This window comes from Prionailurus bengalensis, chromosome E2 (genome assembly GCF_016509475.1).
Source record: "Prionailurus bengalensis isolate Pbe53 chromosome E2, Fcat_Pben_1.1_paternal_pri, whole genome shotgun sequence".
NCBI lineage: Eukaryota > Metazoa > Chordata > Mammalia > Carnivora > Felidae > Prionailurus > Prionailurus bengalensis.
The window spans coordinates 52,217,985-52,236,847 of record NC_057352.1 but is presented as its reverse complement, the minus strand read 5'-3'; the positions used below and the strand labels follow the sequence as shown (position 1 = coordinate 52,236,847).

The following is an 18,863-nucleotide window of genomic DNA, read 5'->3' as shown; positions in this document are numbered from 1 at the left end:
GCAAATGTGGTTATAAGATTCAAATAAAAATCGTATTTTAAAGGGCATCTGGGTGGCTCAGTTGGTCGTCTGACTCTTGATTTCAGCTGAGGTCATGATCTCATGGTCTGGGAGATCGAACCCCGCATCGGGCTCCGCACTGACAGCACAGAGCCTGCTTGGGTTTCTCAGTCTCTCTTTCCCTCTCTCTCTGCCCCTCACCGCCCCCCCCCAAATAAACTTAAAAAACAACAGTATTTTCTAGAGGTGCCTGGGTGGCTCAGTCGGTTAAGCATCTTTGCTCAGTGACATCGGCTCAGGTCATGATCTCACAGTGCGTAAGTTCGAGCCCAGCGTTGGGCTCTGTGCTGACAGCTTGGAGCCTGGGGCCTGCTTCGGATTCTGTGTCTCCCTCTCTCTGCCCCTCCCATGCTCATGCTCTGTCTCTCTCTCCCTCTCTCTCTCAAAAATAAATAAAAAACAAAAATTAAAAAAACAGTATTTTTCTAGTATATAGTTTATGTTCAAATAGCTACCAAGTTAGTAGGACATAAACACTTACTAGATTGTTTGGCTAGAACGACATAACAAATGCAACTATTAGGTTTCTTTTGGCCTATATTGTGTTGTGAAAAAATTACTGAGAGGCCACGGGTGCTCACGATGAACCAAGAAAGTGCAGGCACCGCTGTACAGGAAAATGAGGACGTTCTGAACCAGAGAAAGGACAATACTTGACATTATTGTTACAATATAACCTTGCAGTTAGAACACCATAATTACTAGCCAGATGCTTGTTCTGAGCATCTGGTTGTGCTGTTGAGTAAAGGGGTCACATGTATTCACTCCTTTAAACCCTCCAAAAGACCTAAAACAAAAGGTTGACTTCTCCCATTTACCGAAGAGGAAACTGAGGCCTATAGAGTATACGAGTAATTGCTAAAGGTCACCAAATAGGCTGATGCTGGAGCTGGGATTCAAATCTAGGCATCCTGACTCTCAGACTCAAGGCTCTTAGCCACTTGCTTACCAAGGACGCAGGGATGCAAAGAAGGAGACAGCTGAGCTGTCTGCATGGCACAATCCACGGAATTCAGGGACCGAGACACTAGATGTTTGGGGATGGCCACCTAGCCCACTTTCTTCTGAAGGGCTCCCACCCACTGCCTGCTGACTCAGGGGACTTAGGGAGATGTGTGCATTTGTGGTCCCAACTCTGACCCCTGCCCTTGAAGGTATCCACAGGTTACTGGAAACGTGCCAGGTGTCCCAAGCTCCATTAAACGAAGCTTCCTCCAAGAAACTGGAGATGGACGCAGTGAGGGCCTCTCGCTTTTCTATGTCTGTATCAGTCAACTCAAACAGGCGGTTATTGTCACAATGACAGGATGTGGGGCACCTGGGTGGCTCAGTCGGTTGGGCGTCTGACTTCGGCTCAGGTCATGATCTCGTGGTTTGTGGGTTCGAGGCCCACATCAGGCTCCGTGCCGACAGCTCAGGGCCTGGAGCCTGCTTCGGATTCTGTCTCCCTCTCTCTCTGCCCCTCCCCTGCTCGTGCTCTCTCTTGCTCTCAAAAATAAACAGACATTAAAAAAAAATTTTCTAAAGTAAATAACAGGATGCAAAAAGGAAGGTTTACAACTTCTTGCTTTAGAGGTGGCTAGCTGGGCTTGCTCCCTCCCCACTGCTAAGCTTCCTGAGGTTGACTGGTTCAGTGGTTTTGCAGACTCCCTGAGATCTGTACCCTGCCAATACCTTCTTTCCTTTGAGCCGGATTTGCTAGACTTCTGTTCCTTTTAACCAAAGGACGTTTCCCTGGAATCCCGAACATCGATGTCATAAAATGCACCGTTAAAAAAAGGTGTATGTTCAGGGTTGGCTAATACCTCCAGTGCTGAATATTTGGCCCCTTAAATTGGGTGGCCACGAGCATACTTCAGACTGTAGACTTTGGCCGGGCCACGTCCTCTTAGAAACCAGGCAGGCCTACGGGGTTCACGAAAACAAACAGTTCAGAGAGGCGGCTTTCTGCAAGGTCAGAGGGCTCAAGAATCTACCAGGCGATTACACTGCTGTCAGACTGTAAATACACGTTCGCAAATGCCTCTGTAATTGTTCGGCAACAGTGTGGGCCTGTTCACGCAGGGCCAGCTACTGCATGTTAATGGGGAGGCTTACCCAGCATCTGCTTTCAAGGTTGGAGCCAGTTCTATGCCATTTCAATGTTTCTGGGGATGAGGCACCAGATCGGGTATCTTTCCTCTGCCAGCTCGCAGACAAGAACTCCGAGGCGATGGGCAGTTGTGTGGTTGAGTGGTGGCTTTGGCGTGGGCATTCTGTTTTCAGCTATCCCAGAGTCTTCCTACAACCGGTGTGGTTTCCTATGCCTCCGGCGACTGCTAGTAAGACGGGAAACTGCCATCACGGACTTGAGGTCATTTTGCTTTGCACACTGGTGTCCTTGGCCTCGTGCAGGACGGTTACCATGATTAAAGAGATTTCCTGCTGACTCCGAAGCATGAGGTCTGGAGATGCCCATGTAAGAAGTGGTACATCTCAAGGCATGCAATTCAGGACGTTTGTCTTTTTGACTTTTGATTTGGGGCTAGTGCTCAAGACCAGTGTTTTTCTGCTTTCATCATCTTAAGACAAGAGAACATCCTCTCTCTCGATTGGTGGGCATAGGGGCCTCAAATTCCTTCTTTTCAGTTGCTCTGGATAACGAGTGCCAAACCAGGCAATACCCCCGGGCATCTTGTGCCCGTCACAGAACCCACACGTTCACCGTCAGATCGTTGCAACTTCTAACTGCTGGCCGTCCTTCCAGTTTGGGCGACTATCCAGCTGGCCATTTCCAAGTATTACAGATTACTTAGGGGAATAACTCTACTCTAACAAAATGACCCCAAATAGGTGGCAGAAAAATGACCTAATTTTAATTCTCCTCTCACGTCACAGTGCAGAGTGACAGGTTGCTTTGCTACAGAGAGTCATTTAGAGATCCAAACTCCTACCACCTCTGAGGTCTGCCGCCCCCGCCCCCCCAGAATCGTCCTCACTTGTATGGTCAAGGCGGGGTTGCAGATACATCCGTGTTGTGGCCCCCGGAAAGGGGGACGAGAGTCTGAGGACGCTGGCTTATCTTTTAAAACAGGGATGACCTTAGGGGCACCTGAGTGGCTCAGTCGAGTTAAGCGTCCGACTTCGGCTCAGGTCATGATCTCACGGTTCATGAGTTCGAGCCCCGCGTCGGCCTCTGTGCTGACAGCTCAGAGCCTGGAGCCCGCTTCGGATTCTGTGTCTCCTTCTCTCTCTGCTCCTTTCCTGCTCACACTCTATATCTCCTTGTCTCTCAAAAATAAATAAACGTTAAAAAATTTTTTTTTAATTGGAGATGGCCTGCAAGGTCAACCTTCACTCACATCCTGTTGGCCCAGCTTAAGTTCCGGAGCCACATTTAACTACAAGGGGTCCTGGGTAATGCTGTTTCTTCCTGGGAAGCTCAGAGCTCAGCTTCAACTCTGCTGCCAGCAAGGAGAAGGTGACTAGATTCTGACAGGTGGTTTGAAGTTTCTAGTCACATGTAACAACAGACAGAAAGGAATATATTCCCTCCTAAGAATAAGATCAATGCCACACGGTCATATAGTCAACAAATATTTATTAAGTACCTACTATATGCCAGATAATTTTTCTTACAAGTATTAAAAAATGTATTATTAACAAACTGTGGGTGAAATTACGCAACACTATAAACACATTTTTCCACTTTTTAAAAAAAAAAAATTTTAATGTGTATTTATTTTTGAGAGAGAGACAGTGTGTGTGAGCACAAGCTGGGGAGGAGCAGAGAGAGGGAGACAGGATCCAAAGCAGGCTCCAGGCTCTGAGCCGTCAGCACAGAGCCTGATGTGGGGCTCGAACTCACAGACCACGAGATCATGACCTGAGCTGAAGTTGGATGCTTCACCGACTGAGCCCCCAGGCGCCCCTCACATTTTTCCACTTTTGAAAGACGTTTTGCTCTTTCGGGTAATAGAGGGCAAGTGGGAAAAAGGCAAGGTATCTTTTACCTTCATACTGTGGGAACGATACTCGCGCCCGTCCATTTCCGACAGCTGGCGTTATTGTTGTCCTTGTGGATAAGCACACACCAAATCCTCTTAGTTATTTGGATGTTCGTCTCACAAATCATAACTTGCTTGTAGCACGTTTATGCCGCTTCAGGAAGATCTCTTCAGAGGATGACATTAGATCGCTGAGATTAAATTCAACGTCGAAGGTGGGTTTTTTCCCCAAAATAATTAAGGCAACGAACAGGGCAAGTTTCGCCGTTATTCCCTTGATCTGGTAGGTGACGCCATCTTCAGGATGTCTGTACTCAAAGTAGTGAACAACAACATCATGGCCAGAAAATGTCATGTGACTCTGGTGGTAGACCCGCGGATGCAGGAAATATTCCAGAGGCACCAGGAACACCTTCTTCACCTCATCGGGATTGGGCTGGGCCTGGAACTTGTGGTCTATGAATCCTACGACGGGGGTTATCAGCGTATCTCTCTGAAAGCGGAAAACAAAACACACGAATTAAGAAGTGAAGAGGGAATTGTTTCAGACGCTAAAATCCTGCCACGTCTAGGAAAATAAGAGAAGGGTCCAGAGCGGCCAATCACATAAGGTGGGTAGGGACGGAGGGGGAATTTGCTCCAGACATGAACTTTATGCTCCCCGTGAAATGGGGGGACACACGTGGGCAGTATCTGTGAAACGACTCTGAAAATGTTCTTTTGTGAACATACCGGCATCATCTTTGGCAAGGGCAGCCTGGCGACACTATAAAAACGTGGTCCCTTTGACCTCGCAAGCGCATTTGCGCAAACGTATCTGTATGATAAAGTCCTACCAGTGAGTCAAGATGCAAGACCGAGGCATTATCTGCACTAGCCCCAGGCTCTGAAGTTTCCACTCATCCGCTGACGGACGTGCAGCGTAGGTCAGTTAGGAGGGTATCTGTGTAAGGGGATGCTCTCGGCCCTTAAAATGAATGTGATAGACACCACCTGTCCCCATCAGTACAGACAAGGACGTGCCCATCTGATCAATACACAAGTCGAGTGACATAGCAACTGTGGCATAGACCCAATTATGGGGAATTATACTTATTACATATGAACCAGTTTACATAACATAGATGTCTATGTATGGGAGGGGGGGTTTCTATTTATAACCACAACTGCTTGCAAAGGAATGCAAAGTAGTGTGAAGTGAAAGGCCCCACCGGGAACCTGGAGGGTGAGGCCCGGGTTCAGGTAGGAGCTACATAAGAAGAGAAGAGCTGCGTACCCTTGAAATGGAAAGCGAGAGTCTAGAGCTCTTGGGGGGCGTCCCGAGAGAAAGCGGCCAGGAGAAGCCAGGGGTACACTGGGAGACCGACCTAGGATACCAGGATACACGGGCCTGTGGAAAATTTCTCAGGGGAGCGAGAGCTGAAACATGTTTCAGAGCGGTGATGACTCAGACCATTAACGGAATTCATGGTGAAAGTCAACTGTGCGGACCAGGAGGGGAAGGTGGCAGCACAGGCCTTCGCTGTCCTTTGGGAGGAAAATCTGGGGTCAGAAGTGGCCCCAGGGCCGAAGCAGTAACCACCACCTGGCCCCGAGCGGATGCTCAGCCTCTCGGGCCACGGGCCCCCCAGAAGTGCTCTGAGACATGACACGTTCAGATACAAGTGATTTCTGAAGGAGGAGCTCCCAGGAGGTGCATGAGGCAGGGAGGAACCCGGGCAAGGGCGGCTGCGGCCGTTCACGTCGGAGATGGACTCTGACGACCCTCAGCACGGTCGCCGGCGAAGGGGCGCCTGGCAGCGTGAATTCTCGGGCCCTCCAGGCTCTCTGTGAGCAGGGGAAGGTGGCAAGCTGCGGGTGTGAGCTTTCAGACATACAGTAAGAGGGATAAGAAAGGGTCTGGAAGAACCCGGAGTGTTCGTCCAGGGCGCATCTGTGGTTGCTGTCACCATGCCGTGACCGCAGCCTCAGGGGCCCTGGTCTCGTCTGCAGCACCCTCTCCCTGCTTCTTCACGACAGCCTGACCTTGAGGAAGCTTTAACAATGGAAATCAGAGACCTGAGGAAACCTGCTCAAGGTCAAAGCCGGCTAATGCTTGGCAGGAACCAGGATTCACCTGGCCTGCTGCCCACGCTGTAGAGCAGAGCACTTATGTTCGGTGAAGACACAAATGTTACCCTATCTCCGAGTGGCACACCAGCCTTGCACGTGGCTTGCACATGCTCTGGAGAGTTCTCAGCTGCAGCTCGGACTTAAGCTCTTGCTGAGGGCTGAGCTAGGGACACAAATGCATCCTTACTCTAAGGGCCAAACCGTTACAGGCACGGGTGTGAACGAGCAACCTGGCGAGGCCAGTGCTGGCCCCTGGACCAGCGTGTCCAAGCGTGAGGAAATTGGTGGGGAAAAATATCAAAGCCACGAAGGGAGATAACGGTTTGAGACTGAATGATTCAGAAGGGAAGTCAGGCACGTTCAATGTGGTTCAAGTTTAGAAAAGTGAGAGACTTTGGAAATCGGTAAATGAAGCAGCATCTTTGGACACCCAGTTCCTAGACACGGGTGTCCATCTTGGAAGGAAGAAAGATGGCGGGTGCATGGCGGACGTTCTAGGACCAAGAAAAGACTGAATTTCGGCCACCTGCTGGGCTGGAATCCCGTGGAGACTGGCTTAGGCTGTGGGAAAGGGGAAAGGCATGCTTCTGGGTCTCTGGAGGCAACCACATGCTGGTTTTTTTCAATGTTTATTTATTTAAAAAAAATTTTTTAATGTTTTTATTTATTTTTGAGACAGAGAGAGACAGAGCATGAGCAGGGGAGGGGCAGAGAGAGAGGGAGACACAGAATATGAAACAGGCTCCAGGCTGAGCTTGTCAGCACAGAGCCCGATGCGGGGCTTGAACTCACGGGCTGTGAGATCATGACCTGAGCCGAAGTCGGACGCTTAACCAACTGAGCCACCCAGGCACCCCAATGTTTATTTATTTTTGAGAGAGAAAGAGAGAGACATAGCATGAGCCGGAGAGGGGCAGAGAGAGGGAGACACAGAACCCGAAGCAGGCTCCAAGCTCTGAGCTGTCAGCACAGAGCCCGATGCAGGGCTCGAACTCACAGACTGCAAGATGGTGATCTGAGCTGAAATCAGACATCTGACTGAGCCACCCAGTCGTCCCAAGCCACATGCTCTTAGAAACATGCCCAGGAAGGGACATGCCACTGGAATGCACCGAAATGTTTACAGGAGTTGAAGCTGCAGAGATGGCAAAGTGAAGGAGTGAACGGAAACGTAATGGCCACAGACAGAGAAAAAGAAGAAATGTCTCCTGAGACTTTTGCAAAGAGAAGTACACACACGTTTGACGAAAAGACCACTGGGGTGGGCTCAGAGGGCCACAGCCTGCCTTGGCGGGGGGGGGGGGGGGGGGGGCGGTTAGTGCAGGGGTGGGAAAAAGCCAACAGCACCCGCTCTGGCTCTGACACCCAGAAACATCTCCAGACATTGCCATGTTCCCTGGGGGACGAGATCGCCCCTAGGTAGGAGGCACTGAATTAGATTATGCTTCTAAGTGTTTAACACATGGCATTTTTGTGCTACATTTAAAAGAACTGCAAGGCTCAAAGAACAAAGCAGTCCTCGCCAGCACTTCCAAAGACAGTACACCCTTCCAGAAAGCCCTGTGTTCCTCCTCATTTCTTGATCATGTGACTGGCATTATTATATCAAGAGCTGGTCATTGTAGAAACATCCGGCCCCAGGAGCGTCTGGCCCACAGAAATCTCCTGAGACCCAAGACACTCCTGTGAACACTGTTGTATTCCCACCGCTCCGGGCAGAACTCAGTAGCTCCCGGGCACCTTGGAAATGGAGTTCCTCTCACTGGGGCAACTTTTAACCATTACGGTTCGATCTGGCAATAGAGTTTTAATATAAATCCCCAAAACACGCTGGAGGATTTTGCCGATGCCAAGTGGAAAGGGTTCCCCGTAGAGAGAACAGAGCTGCCTAGAAAGTAATTAAGTAACTGACACATTTCTTGTCCTAATCCCACATTTTCCCCTCTTAGTTAGGAAGCATTTATTTGAGAGGCCATTAGCTTCTTCTCAACTCAATCTCCCCCGAGTGGTGACCTTTCTGTTTTTCAAATGGGCCAGATTAAGATAGATGTCTCAGCATCATTAATTGTGACAACGCTGTACCATTAAGACTTGAGGCCGAATGCAACATAAAGAATGGTCTAACCCACGGGTGTTCTGATTTGTATGCATCAGTGGGACTCTCCTCCCGAAATAAAAATTTACCTGAATGCCCAATGTATAAAACATACAGCTCACACCTACCTCCGATACCTGGTTGGAGCACACTACCTTTGTGGTATTCTTCCCCCGAGCCCATAACCCCAGCCTACCCACGAGGAAAATATCAGATAAATCCAAATGGAGAGGCATTCTACAACATACTTGACCAGTGCACCTCGAAAGTGTCAAGATCGGGGCACCTGGGTGGCTCAGTCGGTTAAGCGTCGGACTTCAGCTCAGGTCACAATTTCACAGTCGGTGAGTTTGAGCCCTGCATCGGGCTCTGTGCTGATGACTCTGAGCCTGGAGCCTGCTTGGAATCCTGTCTCCCTCTCTCTCTGCCCCTCCCTCACTCACACTCTGTCTTTCTCTCTCTCAAAAGTAAATATTAAAAAAAAAAACAAAAAAAACTGTCAAGGTCATGAGAATAAGGAAAGTCTGAGAACTTGTCACAGAGCAGAGACTAAGGAGACATGACAAGCAAATACAATATGATGTCCCAGATGAGATCCAGGGCAGAAAAGGAGGACATTAGTAGAAAAATTGGTAAAAGGCAAATAAAATGTGGAATTTAGGTAACAGCAATGTAATAACGTTGCTTTCTTAGTTGTGACAAGTAGACATCAGGGATGCAAGATGTTAATGAGATGAAGTGGGGGCGGGATTATGAGGACTCTTCATAGTATCTTTGCAACTTTTCTGTAAATCTGCAACTATTCTGACATTGCAAGTTTACGTTCAAAATTTTAAAGCGATAAAATAATGCTGGTATCGGGGCGCCTGGGTGGCTTGGTCGGTTAAGCATCCGACTTCAGCTCAGGTCATGATCTCACGGCCCGTGAGTTCAAGCCCCGCGTCGGCTCTGTGCTGACGGCTCAGAGCCTGCAGCCTGTTTCAGATTCTGTGTCTCCCTCTCTCTCTGCCCCTCCCCTGTTCATGCTCTGTCTCTCTCTGTCTCAAAAATAAATAAACTTTAAAATAATGCTGGTATCCAAATACAAATTTACATTTACTCCTTCTAAAGTCAATTAGTAAACAGTCATGAGTTCATATGAAATAAGATCAGGCTAGATCAGCTCCAGAATTCATTTTGCTGCATTTATGGGTTTTTGGTGTATACTATTCAAGAAATCCTGACTCGTACAGAAATGTAGTCACAAATAGTAATAGTTTTTGAACAGCTTGCCTGGAGATCTCAGGGTACTACTCAATGAATATATGGAAAAGAAGCCTGATTCCATGGTATATATCAAAATGAGTATATTTAGAGGTGCCTGGGTCGCTCAATTGGTTGAGCATCTGACTTCGGCTCAGATCATCATCTCACAGCTTGTGGGTTCGAGCCCCACGTCGGGCTCTGCGCTGACAGCCTGGGGCCTGGAGCCTCCTTCAGAGTCTGGGTCGGTCTCTCTCTCTCTCTCTCTCTCTCTCTCTCTCTCTCTCCCCCCCTCTCTCTCTGCCCCACCCCCTTTGCACTCTGTCTCAAAATAAATAAACTTAATAATTAAAAAAAAAAAAGTAAATACATAATAAAACTGAGCATATTTAGGACAAAGGTGATGCACTGGTGGCCTCCAAGAGGTGAAAATGTGGTATACAGCATGCTCACGTGTGTGGTGGTTTTTCAACAGAATTCTCAAAAGAAATGCTGACCGGTGCAAAGTAAATGGAAACCTAATGCTAAGGAAAGAACTCTGTTCTGTGAACAGGGTTCCACAGAAACCATTTTGAGACCCACTGATGCAGTTTGACCCGTTCATTTCTGGATGGTCAAAGAGGGGCCCAGATGGGCAACGGAGCTTTGCCCAAGGCCACTGAGTTCACGAGGGGCAAAGTCCGCATGAGAACCAGGCTCTTGACTCTGTGTTAGGCGCTGTCGAGGGTCACGGTTGGCCACGCGTGGAATGCTGAGACAGTGGATCCGCTGGGTGCTCGGAGTCCGAGCCACCCAGATCCACCCCGACACTTACCTCAAGCAGATACGGCACCAGGCGGCTGACGACCTCCACCTGACGGGGGCACAGCCCCACTTCCTCCTGGGCTTCCCGGACAGCCGTGGCCATATCATCCACATCTGTGGGTTCACACTTGCCTCCAGGAAAGCAAACTTCTCCAGGAGACCTGCGTAGCTGAGAATTGAAAGGGCAGAGTCGCAATGCGGGATTCCCACTCAGGCACCGTTCACTCACTCAGCAAGGATTTACTGAACTTGGGTCACAGACCAGTCCCACCACCCTGGTGGGAGTAAGCGGAAAGAAGACTGCCCCACCACACACACACACAAAAAAAAAAAAAAAAAAAAAAAAGTTTTTACTTGAATCCTTTTGAAACATGAACTCTGCGAACTCCCTTTACTTGTCACCGTTCTCAGAAAAATCTGTATCTGCCCAGAAGATACAGATTTACATGGACGGGGGAAGAAAATTGGGAGGGGTGATAAAAAGGGCACGGTGATCAGCAGATAAGCTTTACTGAGTCCCACCATGTTCTGGGCATGTTGCTTCACAGGAGCCCTCAGATCGGCTCCACATGCTGTTGGGTTTTTTTTAAACATTTTTTTTTTTTAATTGAGATGAAATTCACATAACATGAAATGAACCATTTTAAAGCGAACCATTCAGTGGCATCTAATACATTCACAGTGGGGTGTGAGCACTGCCACTATCTGGTTCCGGAATATTTTCATCCCAGAGGGAGACCCTGTACTCACTAAGCAGCTGCTCCCCACCCCTCCCTACCCCGCCCCTCCTTTCTGTCTCTAGGGATTTACCTACCCCAGGTTATTTCATATACATGCAATCATATGACATGTGACCTTTCGTGTCTGGTTTCTTTGACTTAGCATAATGTTTTAAAATTTTTTTAATCTTTAAGTTTTCAACTGAAGTATAGTTGACATATAATATTAAATTAGTGGCAGGTGTACAATATCGTGATTCAACAATTATATATACATTACACCGGAGTGAGGTTTTCACACTCTTCTGTGTTGTACCACGGCATATCAGCACTTTTTCCTTTTCATGACAGAACGGTATTCCACTGTATGTATATATCACAATTTGTTATCTTTTCCAAAATTTTTTTTTTTTATTTTAGAGAGAGAGCACAAGTGGGAGACAGGGGCAGAGGGAGAGGGGGAGAGGGAGAGGGAGGGAGAGGAAGAGAGGGAGAGAGGGAGGGGGGGAAGAGAGAGAGAGAGAGAGAGAGAGAGAGAGAGAGAGAGAGAGAGACTGACTCTTAAGCAGGGTCCACACTCAGCATGGAGCCTGATGTGGGGCTTGATCCCATGACCCTGGGATCATGACCTGAGCCAAAACTGAGAGTCGGATGCTCAACTAACCAGGCCACCCAGGTGCTCCCACAAGTTATCTCTCGATCCATTTGTGGATATATAAGCTACTATTCTATTATCACTTCCACTTTTTGGCAAGGGAATTAAGCTCAAAGAGGTTAAATAACACGACCAGGGTCACGCAAGGTACGCAGTGGAATGTTTACTTCTCCATCCCGGCTCTTAACCAGCATACCAGCATTAATTAAGGGCTTACTAAAACACAGGAACTGTGGCCACCTGAGCCATTAGCGGTGACAAGTGGGGGTGCCTCTGTGTCCCTCTGCACATGCACGTGAAGGGACAGGAGTCCCTTCTCCCTGCACTGGCCCTTTCACCTCCGTCCTTGATCCCATGCCTTCCTGACTTCAGAACTGTGGCTCCGTTTGTAGCATCCTCCCTTTCTCTTGTCTCCGTCTTGTTATGAGTTCTCTCTTATCTTGGCCAGAGGTGGGGAAGCACATCCCCTTGTGCAGGACCAAACTCCTCAGCAAATGTGACCTCAACTTCGTGGACACTCACTCGCGCCCAGTGCCCACCATCCTCTCTCTACTCAACTGTCGAGGAGGCCTCAGGGTCAGCTAGAGTCCCGGGTGGGCCTCTTCTCAACAGGGCACCATGGGGGTGGGGGGTGGGGGGAGGGAACGTCCTCCACAGAGCTCCCAGGGTCAGGTACCTCCCAAGGTCACAGGGCCAGTCACAGGAGCTAGCGGCTGAACGTCACGGCACAGGGCCTGGCCCATGTGAAATATTTGTTGACATCAACTTGCAAGGTCAGTTCATGATGTTTAGAAGCTAAATCAAAAGGTCCTGTTGGCATTTTTAGCACCAGGGCCAATATATCTGTGTAAGAACAAGCCAGATGCCATTATCAATTCTGCAGCATTCCAGAATTGAAAGTCCTATTTGAGCAAGCTTTTTAAAAAGCAAAAGGAAACATTTTAAGGTTCTTCTCTGCTAACAAATCAATAACACTGCAGGAATTGCCATAGTACACAGAAATCGCACACACCTTCATATCAGGGTTATGAGTTGGTGAAAACAAGGTTGAGGGATATGTTTCTACCGTCTTGACGATGACCACCCATACGCCCAAGAAAGAGACGTCCTGTAAGATCACCTCTGCAAGAAGTCCTCCATTCTGTTAGCTCATTCAGCATCAAAGCGATACGGGCAGGAGGCACTTACAGGGAATCATCGGCTTTGACAGAAATACTGGCCTGACGTAATGGGTTATTCTGAATACTCCTAAGAAAATGCTATGCTGTTTTCAAGGAACAGACACATTCACAAAAATGATTATTCACAAACTGTCAGCACCAAAAAGGCCCCTATCAAAGTACGCAAGGTTTCCATCTTTCTTTTTTTTTTAAAAATTCTTTAATGTCTATTTATTTTGGAGAGAGACAGACAGAGTGGGAGCCGGGGAGGGGCAGAGAGAGAGGGAGACACAGGATCTGAAACAGGCTCCAGGCTCCGAGCTGTCAGCACAGAGCCGGAGGTGGGGCTCACACCCATGAATAGCGAGATCACGATCTGAGCCAAAGTCGGACGCTTAACCGACTGAGCCACCCAGGCACCCCATCTTTCTTTTTAACAGCATAACATTTTTTCTTAAATAAAACCTTGTGGAATTCTCTTCAGAAGCCAAATGAGGTTGCAGGCTGATTTCCTAAAACTTCAGTCCACGTTTTATTGTTGCCTTTCCTCTTGTCTGTTTCAAGCCCCGAGAGCTGGGGGCAGAGGGAGGCAAGGAGAGAGGGGGACAGAACAGGGGAGAGAAGAGGGAGAGGGAGAGCTTCTTTACCCTCCAAACATTACGCACTGTTTTCAGTCCTATTTTGAGAATAGAAAACTGAGGCTCACAGAGATGAAGAACTTTGCTGTAGGTTCCGGAGCTAGGACGAGAGCCCACACGGAAGCAGGAGGGATTGAGGCAGGCACCCCTTCCCCATTTACTGGTGGGAAACCCATGAGCCTTTGCATGCATGACTCCAGGGAGGGGTGCAGCTCCCGTAATGCCTGGGAGGGAAATTCCTTGCCCTCCAGAGGCAGATAGGATATAGTCGGATCTAATTCGACTTAAATTTTCTTTATTTTTTTTAATTTTTTAATGTTTATTTGATTTTGAGAGAGAAAGAGAGAGGGAGTGAGTGGGGGAGGGGCAGAGAGAGAGGGAGACACAGAATCTGAGGCAGGCTCCAGGCTCTGAGCTGCCGGCACAGAGCCCCACGCAGGGCTCGAACCGATGACCTGCGAGATCATGACCTGAGCCTAAGTTGGAGACTCAACCAACTGAGCCACCCAGGTGCCCCTCAATATTCTTTTTTAAAGAAATGTGACCATTGCACACCAGAGTTTATGGTCTAAGATGATTCTCCTGTAATTATCAACAGGCAAAGCTATCTGGGTGATACAGAACTTGGAGATCCATTTCGGTCTTGCCTCGATTTTCTACACTAGTCTATCTCCTTGTTCAAAAAATATATTGAGGGGCGCCTGGGTGGCGCAGTCGGTTAAGCGTCGGACTTCAGCCAGGTCACGATCTCGCGGTCCGGGAGTTCGAGCCCCACGTCAGGCTCTGGGCTGATGGCTTGGAGCCTGGAGCCAGTTTCCGATTCTGTGTCTCCCTCTCTCTCTGCCCCTCCCCCGTTCATGCTCTGTCTCTCTCTGTCCCAAAAATAAATAAATGTTGGAAAAAAAAATTAAAAAAAAAAAATATATTGAAGTGCTTCTTTGCTCTTTGGCAGAAATGAGAACAGACCCAGTCCCCTGGTTTCCAGTTGGGTTTCTCCTGTTGGAACCTGGATTTTCATTACCTCCTGTATTGATGTGATCGTTGCCTGACCCAGATCCAAAAAAACCCACACGAGTCTAGGGGCGCCTGGCTGCCTCAGTCAGGAAGAGCCCACGACTCTTGATCTCGGGGTCGTGAGTTCCAGCCCCATATTGGGTGTAGAGATGACTTAAAGAAATAAAAAAAAAAAAAAAAAAAAAAAAAAAAAAAAAGAATAGAAGAATCCACACGAGTCTAATCCCAAACCCACAAAACTTCAGCTGATTCCTCCGCTTTCTTTGTCCCCCTGAGGGGATACAGTTCATTGTCCTGCTTAGAAAGCCAGGGCTATTATGGCCCATTTTCATTTTTGTACTTGGATAACTTTGAAGTTATTGCTTCCCCAATTTTACCTCAGAAGTACCCCAATAGAGGGGCGCCTGGGTGGCTCAGTCGGTTAGGCATCCGACTCCGGCTCAGGTCATGATCTCACAGTTTGTGGGTTCAAGCCCCACATTGAGCTCTGTGCTGATAGCTCAGAGCCTGGAGCCTGTTTTGGATTCTGTGTCTCCTCCTCTCTCTGCCCGCACCGCGCCCCCCCCCCCCCCATGCTCATGCTCTCTGTCTCTCAATAATAAATAAACGTTAAAAAAAAAAAAAAAGAAGTGCCCCAACAGCAAAGGAGAATGACTGTATCCAGGGGGTGTACCCATGGAAACTCCATTCTCAGCCCAACACCTCTTTAAAGTACAACAGTTTATCTTTAAAAAAAAATTTTTTTTTAATGTTTATTTATTTTTGAGACAGAGAGAGACAGAGCATGAATGGGGGAGGGGCAGAGAGAGAGGGAGACACAGAATCGGAAGCAGGCTCCAGGCTCTGAGCCATCAGCCCAGAGCCTGACGCGGGGCTCGAACCCACGAGCCGTTGAGATCGTGACCTGAGCCGAAGTCGGACGCTCAACCGACTGAGCCACCCAGGCGCCCCAACAGTTTATCTTTAAAGCCCAGGCCGAGTGGGCTAACAGTAACAATGGTGGCGGCTGAAACTTACCGAGTCCTTGCCAAGCAAGAGGTGGGTTTAGGTGCTCTGTGTTTGTTTCCCTGGGAAATCCTTCGTGGGTAGCCCCACAAAGCAAGTACTAGTGGTTTGTCCTCATTTTGCAAGTAAAGAGACTGTAGCACAGAGAGGGTAAGTAACTAGACCAAAGACACACAGCTGGCCAGGAGAGAGCCTGCGTTCAAAGGCGGGCAGCCAGCTTCAGGGCCCTGGCTGTTCATTTCTGTGTTCGAGAATTTTCTAGTGGCAGTGGCAGTTGTGGCCCCCAACCCTGCCAAGGCAGGGACGTCTGGAGACACCTGTGGTTGTCACAAAGGGGTGTGTGTGTGTGTGTGTGTGTGTGTGTGTGTGTGTGTATTACTGGCACCTAGCGGGTAAAACCCAGGGATGATGCTAAACATCTCGCAGTGCACAGAAGAGCTCCTACAACAAAGAATTATCCAGCCCAGATGCCAACCAATACAGCTAAGGTTAAGGAAACCCTGACCTAAAAATATTTCAAACTACTTGCTAATTGCTTATTTTTCTTTCTAAAACTTCTCCAAAAACTGCCATGCTACCCTGCGGCTTCTTGTCCCCCTGAACATCACAATCTTCAAAGTCCATTTGAGAATCCGTGGCCTCAAAATGCGTGCACGTGACGGGTTTTGGTGGGGTTTTCGAAGGTCCTGGAACTTTAATGGCAGGGACCTTTCTGTCACCTACCTTCTCCGACCGGAGGGTGAACAACAAATGGAGTTTTCCTTCTTTCACCAGCAACGGTAAAAGGACAGAGTATTTGTCATACGACAAATGAGAATATCTGGTCCCGGGATCATGCTCTTTTAAGCGGGCCTTCGCATCATCTATCAGACTGTTTCTGAAATGGAAACAAACAAAACACTTCAGTAACCAGAGTTGCGGGGAAAAAGCTCCCAGTCCTGCCTATGTTTCTGTTGTGTTGTGCATCTCGGAGCTTACCAGGGCTGACTCTCACTGTATTTGTCGATAACATGGCAGGAATAATACTCTCACCCCAATTGCATGACCGGCAAGATAAAATGAGCAAAAAAAAGGCTAAGAATACAGTTTAGTGCATGGTTTCACTTTGGAAATTAAGTACAAATTATGGTAAAAGATTCTTTCAAAACTGCAACAGTTAAATGTTGCAATCCTTGATAATACTCCAGTAAGACAGGTTTGGTAAGCAGGTCGTTGTCATTAAGTTAGAACTCTCTTAGCCTGATCCTTATGTTATCAAACCCTTATGTCTTCAATTGCCTTATAAAGTTTTTCAAAAAGGGTTAAAAACCCTTATGTCTTCAATTGCCTTAAAGGTCCCAAAAATCTAGTGACAACAGATTCACCGTGTTACAACACAGATGGCTAGGCCCACCCCTAAAGCGTGACTCGGTAAGTCTGGGGTGGGGCCTGGAACTTAGCATCAAACTCCCAAGCAACCATGATGCTGATGCTGTGGACCAGAGGAACCCCCTTTGAGAGCCATTACCTGACAATATGCACGTATTTGGATTTGTAACATTTGGTGCCCCGAATTCAGGACTTTGAATGTTCTGGTCTTTTTGACTGGTGTATTTTGTTGCTGGTTTGTGTAGTAGCTTAAATAGTGTCCCCCCAAATTCATGTCACCCAGAAGGCTCAGAATGCAACTTCATTTGCAAGCAGTGTCTTTGCAGGTGGAATCACGAGTCTTAAGATGAAATCATCCCGGATGTAGGGTGGACCCTACATCCAATGATCGGCATACTCATAAGAAGAGAGGACATAGAAACACACACACACAGAAGAAGCCAATGTGAAGACAGAGGCAGAGGTTAGAGTGATGTGGCCACAAGCCAAGGAACATCAAGGTCCATCGGAAGCTGCAACAGGCAGGAAATTCAGACGTCTGGGCTTCAGGACAATGGCAGAATGGATTTCTGTTGTTTTACGCCATCAAGTTTGTGATACTTTGTTACGGCGGCCCTAGAAACTAACAGTTTGGTTTTAATTTTTCTCTCGGAAAGGCAATTTTGCAGAGTGGGCGAAGTCAGATATTTAAGGGGGGGGGGGGCAGAACTGCTTGTAAAGTGTTTAGGAAGGACCTCTCCAGGCCTTGCTTTCCTCATCTGTGACCTGCTTGAAGGTATCTGTAAACACGTCGTGACTGCTGTCATAAATGTCTCCGGCATTAGGTGGGCAAGTTGTTTGGGGAAGGTGTTTGCCTTTTTTTTTTTTTTTTTTTTTTGCGCCTCTTTCTTCATGGCAGGATGCTCACTAAAGCTGGCTGCGTGCCAGCAGTGGATTTCAAAAACGACCAAAGGCCTTTTCAGAACCACAGCAAGCGGGCACTGGAGGGGGCTCCTCGGTGTACCCCATGCACACAGGCCCACGTCCAGAAAACTGGCCCGCCAGAGTGTGCACTGGACCCACCGACTGTGGCTTTTTAAGAAGCCCCAGAACCGATCAGAGGGACCAGCAGAAGCAAAACTGCAAAAACGTGTGTGTCCACATCAGGGGCTGGCTGGAATAACCACCAAAAAAAAACACCAACGTAGCAGCCACCCGGTTCTGAGCAAGGGCTCGTCCCACGCATTCCACGCTTTTCTCTTTCTGTCCTCTGAACAGCCCGGGCGAGGTTAGGACTGGGTCCCGCCCAGGCTCAGAGAGGTTAGGTAACTGCCAGACCCTGGAGGTGGCCACCGCGGCCTTGAAACCGGAGCTGCCTGGTGCGGGCTCCCGGCTTCTGGGATGGAACTCCGGAGAAGCCCTAAGCTGAAGAGGAAAGGCGGCTGGGCAGGAGAAAGGGGTGCGGACCCTGCGGGGCCGGGTGTGAGCCCATGGGTGCAGAGGCCCCGCGGCCCCGCGGGCGGCCCGGGAGGCGAGCGCACCGATCGCGGGCTCCGCAGGTGGGTAGCTGGGCGCGGCAAGAAAAGTCCCGGCCGAACGGCCCCGGCGCCGCGCTCGGGGCCAGCCGGGCCCTGCTCGCAGTGCCAGGGACCGGGGGACTTTACCTGACAGGCTCCGGGGAAGGACGAGCTGGAGACATCTCCCGGGCAAAGTTTGTTTCCCCACCGCAACTCCTAGCTCGCGCTCTGCCGAGTGGGCATGCGCAGAGCAGCCGCGACCTGGGGCGGGGAGAGAGGCGGGGCCTATGGCCTTAGGGGGCGGGGTGGGGCGGGGCGTAGGGCCAGGCCGTTAGGGGACTCGCTAAAGCAGTTTCCGCCCAGCTCCTTTTTTTTTTTTTTTTTTAAATATATTTTATGGTCAGATTGGTTTCCATACAACACCCAGAGCTCATCCCAACAGGTGCCCTCCTCAGCGCCCATCACCCACTTTCCTCTCTCCCTCACCCCCCATCAACCCTCAGTTTGTT

The 18,863-nt window shown here is 48.9% G+C and overlaps 1 protein-coding gene across 2 annotated transcripts; it reads right to left on the bottom strand.

Annotated features, from left to right (window-relative positions):
- Positions 1 to 3,623: 3,623 nt before the first annotated feature.
- Positions 3,624 to 18,609, bottom strand: NUDT7 (nudix hydrolase 7). Of its 2 annotated transcripts, XM_043599726.1 has the most exons (4): positions 18,502 to 18,609; positions 16,214 to 16,367; positions 10,310 to 10,468; positions 3,624 to 4,539 (listed from the first exon to the last, which is right to left on the bottom strand). In XM_043599726.1, exons 1-4 carry the CDS (start codon positions 18,534 to 18,536, stop codon positions 4,171 to 4,173), a joined length of 717 nt encoding a protein of 238 aa, XP_043455661.1. In that variant the 5' UTR covers positions 18,537 to 18,609; the 3' UTR covers positions 3,624 to 4,170. The 2 variants fall into 2 exon arrangements, with proteins under 2 accessions (XP_043455661.1, XP_043455662.1); XM_043599727.1 differs by lacking the exon at positions 10,310 to 10,468 and having other exon boundaries at positions 3,879 to 4,539.
- Positions 18,610 to 18,863: the final 254 nt, after the last annotated feature.

Coding starts and splice junctions, on each gene's coding strand:
- NUDT7 (XM_043599726.1), bottom strand. CDS start 18,536: ATGTCTCCAGCTCGTCCTTCCCCGGAGCCTGTCAG. Junction 10,469..16,213: donor TCACCCTCCGGTCGGAGAAG/GTAGGTGACAGA, acceptor TTCAATTCTCAG/CTACGCAGGTCTCCTGGAGA. Junction 4,540..10,309: donor TGGTGCCGTATCTGCTTGAG/GTAAGTGTCGGG, acceptor TTCCGCTTTCAG/AGAGATACGCTGATAACCCC.